This window comes from Solanum tuberosum, unplaced genomic scaffold (genome assembly GCF_000226075.1).
Source record: "Solanum tuberosum cultivar DM 1-3 516 R44 unplaced genomic scaffold, SolTub_3.0 scf00006, whole genome shotgun sequence".
NCBI lineage: Eukaryota > Viridiplantae > Streptophyta > Magnoliopsida > Solanales > Solanaceae > Solanum > Solanum tuberosum.
In genome coordinates, this window is record NW_006238932.1 from 4,127,204 (window position 1) to 4,131,467 (window position 4,264).

General features: G+C 35.3%; 1 protein-coding gene across 1 annotated transcript in view; it reads right to left on the reverse strand.

Annotated features, from left to right (window-relative positions):
* LOC102596688 (ribose-phosphate pyrophosphokinase 4-like) overlaps window positions 1–4,011 on the reverse strand; it is a 10,047-nt gene extending 6,036 nt beyond the window's left edge. The window contains exons 1-4 of the mRNA XM_006338825.2: window positions 3,560–4,011; window positions 2,221–2,536; window positions 2,002–2,097; window positions 574–642 (exon numbers count right to left, since the gene is read on the reverse strand). Of these exons, the coding sequence (XP_006338887.1) occupies window positions 574–642; window positions 2,002–2,097; window positions 2,221–2,536; window positions 3,560–3,912 (834 nt within the window). The 5' untranslated portion in view covers window positions 3,913–4,011. The remainder of the gene's footprint in view (window positions 1–573; window positions 643–2,001; window positions 2,098–2,220; window positions 2,537–3,559) is intronic.
* Window positions 4,012–4,264: the final 253 nt, after the last annotated feature.

Genomic DNA, 4,264 nt, shown 5'->3' on the forward strand with positions numbered 1-4,264 from the left:
TATATATATATAAAATACATCTTTGGGAAAAATTGGGGCCCCAAGCCATTGCTTGAGTGGTCTTATGGTCGAGCTGGCCCTGCACACTAACCTGCCCAGACCCCTCTTGTGGATTACATTGGGTATGTTGTTGTTGTTGCATCTTCTATTTATTTTGCTTTGTGAGGGGAAAGTGAGGGATCATTTTATAATATTAGCCACTATGTACTTATTCATGTGGTTTATGGACTCCAACTTTGGGCACAGGTACTCCAGCACATATTTAGAAGTCAATACTCCTATTTTCAATTTGTCTTGTACAATTTGAACTTATTTTAAGTAGTTTATAGCCTCCAGTTTTGGACATTAGTACCCCATTGCAATATAAAGGTCAATAGTCCTACTTGCAATCTGTAAATTACAAGTGCAGAAGGAAAAAACTTGAAATATGAGACAATAGGAAGGGAAATATTATTCAATCCCTCATTAGAATGTGTAAGAACAAAGTTTATGAACATAAAAGCATGAATACGAATGTCTAATCATCATGCTGATGGAGTTTGTTTGAGCACCAAATTAGTTTTGAAGGAATACCATTGGAAAATGTTGAAGCTGCTTGTGAAAACGTTTCCATGCACCATCATCAGGAAAAGCTATAGATATCTACAGAGAGAAACAATACATTTCAATTTTTTTGATGAAGAGAAACAATATAGGGTAATTATTAGCACGAAAATTATTTAACCATTGACCACTTCCATTAGTTCAACCATATAACTAGTAAGTGAAAGCACAGCTTCCTGCAATGTCATAAGCACATCTGTTATGTGAACTAAAAGCTTTAGGACCAAGAGCATTATATTTCTTTTTGCGTCTTCATGAAATGGGAATAGCATCTCAAAGGAATTCGTTAACATTAACATCATATGTTGGACTCAAACTTCTAACTAATTCATGCTTGAATACTGAACCGCTGAATCTAAACATGATATCTGATTGAGAGCTAACAGTTTGAGGAATCTGAACTGGAAACCAAAACTAGAACAGTTCTTAAGAAGCCTAAAATACCAATGGGTGTGTCCCAAAGGCAATCAAGCTCAAATGACAATGGGAGAGCAGGGTTGAAATCCCAGCAGAGGAACAACAGTAGGTGTCTTTCCATATGTCTTAAGTGTTGATGGACAAAGATACCAGTATCTACACTAGCGGGAGGTAGCAAGTATCCGGTGGATTAGTTGAGTTGTGGCCAAACCGGCCCAGACACCAGCATTATCAAAAAGGAAAAGAAACAGTTTTAAGCTTGAGCTTTGAGGTAGAAAGCTCTGCCAGATTAGATGCTTTGATTCTAGTAACAGTCATTTTTATCAAAGAATGCCGAGTTATATCCACCCAGATTACCCATCAGAGTTTGAACTGAAGGGATAGATGCATTTAGCTTAATGAGATGATAAGGATATTTGTTTCAATATCCTCATGATCCCTTCAGCTTTTATATGCTATAAAATTCATCAACATGTTAGTTTACTGTAATTCCTCAATATCAGATTATGTAAAGAATCACAATGCAAAATAATGTTATTCCCACAACAGATGTCAAACATAAGATTAATTTGTCTATGTTCTGCTTCATACCAGGATAAAAAGAACGGAAAAGAAACTCAGTGTTGTCAGAAGTGAAAAACTCAAAAAAGCGCTTCAGGTCTATTCTAGCTTTAAGCGCAAAGCACAATTTAAGTGTAGGCTTTCCTAAAAATAGGCGTAATGAAGGAAATATATATATATATATATATTTATATTTATATAATTCTAGAAAAACATAACAAATTCATTCATAATAGTTTCCTTAACAACTAATGCACTTATTTGCCGATTATATTTGTTGTTTAGTACCGCTCAATTCAAGATAGAATTCATAGCAATGAGTGTGCATGCTTTAGTGCCTTGACTACATTGAAGCATAACTTAAGCAAGTCGAATTAAGTGCCCCTTAAATTAGCCTTTGAGAACACTGAAGAAACTTACATTGTCAGAGTCAGGGAGTTGTTGTAGTCTATTTAGAAGCAATGGGATCCCGCTCTCAAAGCATGGTAGTATATTGTCTCCGAAGTAGAATCTCTCCTGTAATCAGAAAAGTCATATAAACAAGTGTGTCAGCTTTACAACAGGATGACATATAAGCTAGAAAATGACCAGCATGAAATAACATCACTTTTTTTGCAAAGCCTCGAATTTGGTGTACACCTGCAAGGCATGGATATCAAATATAACTAAACTAGTTGGTCCTCCTCGAGGAACTGGGGTGTTCGACAAAATCCTGGCAAGTGTAAAAGCTGTGGCAACATCACCTTCATCCTCCATACGCTCAGATGTGCCCGTTGGGAAAAACGGAAGGACAAGTGTGAATGAGGAAACAAAGAGCTTTGGCAATGCATAAATGACGGATAATTGCTCAAAAATTACTCCAGGAGAACTAAAGGAAGCAAGAAAAGCTACATGCTGTCCACGGATGCCATGAGCATTAGATATGAATAAGTTGGGGAATCCATCTTCAAAAGTCCTGAATTTTATTTTGGGATAAGGTGAAGATCAAAAGTGCTGAATTATTTAATACCAAATCAACTTTGCAGAAAAAACTCTACAACAGACAGTACTTGAGTTACTGTTACTGAATAATTTATGTCTCATCTACAATGCAGCAATAGAGATCAGAAAATCCAATAAATTCTACCATCATTTTGATCCATTATCCAAGTCCAGATAAATAAATATATCCAATAGAACTTTTGGTTCAAAATTATGTTGACAAACATGTTACTAAAGTGCCAAGAAGGAAACTCTGATCTCATAGTAAGCAGGCAAAATTCCAATTTCCAAAAACTATCCTCACGGACCTAGTAACCAGGACACATTCTGTACTTCCTTTGCCCCCATTTAATGTTACACTAAAATTGACACATTAGTATACTTTGTATTTGTATAGCATGCATTGGAACAACAAATTAGCCAAACAGTTAAAAGTTCTGGTTTAGTATAGATCCCTTAATAAATGTTGGTGAGACCCCCCACCCCCACCACCACCACCACCACTTTTTATTTGATAATCGTGGCGTCTGAGCCAGCTTACGCGCATCTCAACTAATTCAACGAGATTGTTCCCCTTTATTTCTTCTAGGTCTTTAAGAGTTAGTTGATCCGTCCGAAACACTTTCTATCTTGGGACATCATAAACGCTCAATGCCATTAAATTTTATATTTTGATATGGTGTTTTATTTATGAAACTTTCATCCATGGATCATTTTTATTTCTCATCAAACGAATGGCATATTCAATGTATCTTCCACAATCACTAATTAATTGTTCAAGTTCAAATGTATGCTAAACTCAGCACCCAATCAAATTTGAAAGAAAAAACATGATATCACTACAAAAATTTGATAAATGAAACTATATTTTAAATTCTACAAATTTGTAACATTATATAAAATAAGAATGTCAGATATTTGATACGAAGGAGAATTGATTTCCAACAATTTGAAGCCTAAACATACTTAATTAAATTCCAAAGGAAAGTAATCATACCTCCAAGTGATGTTACGAAGCTCAATGGCGTCAGATTGGGAAGCAATTCTCTCCGCAAGGTCCTTCATTTCATTGCAATAGAATAAGCAAACTCTTTTAGAATTCTTCCTAGAAGAACCTAAAACAGCAGCTGAAGCCATTGGAATGGAAGGAGGTTTTAGAATAATATGAATTGGATCAGTGCCGGAAACACAACCAACCGTCCACCTTTGACTATTCTCGAATTCACATCGAATGGAAAAATCCTTACGGTTGAAGGATCGGATGGGTGTGGAATTACGTAATTTGTTTGAGGAATGAGAAGGTAGTGCAGCCAGTCGCTGTGGCGGAGACGGCGGCGTTGTGGCTGACATGTGTGTCACTCTTTTGGATGTGTAATGAGTAAGATGGGAGATTGGGAGGTATGTGTTGTCGTTAGCTGCGTGTGCAACGGAACTAAACTCTAAAAAAAATACTACTATGTCATGCTCTTTGACTTTATAGGAAGTTTAAAAAGAAATAAGTGTTTTTTTAAAAACAAATTTGTAAATATTTGTGATAAAATTAATATTTTAAAATTCAATTATTAAGTAATAAATATAAAACTGTATCCATAAATTGATACAGCCACAATAATAATTTAAAAGTTGTGTAATTACCTATTTTTACAAGTTAAACTTTATCGATAATTAAAATTATTTACTTATGAGGGTTACTAGACACGAA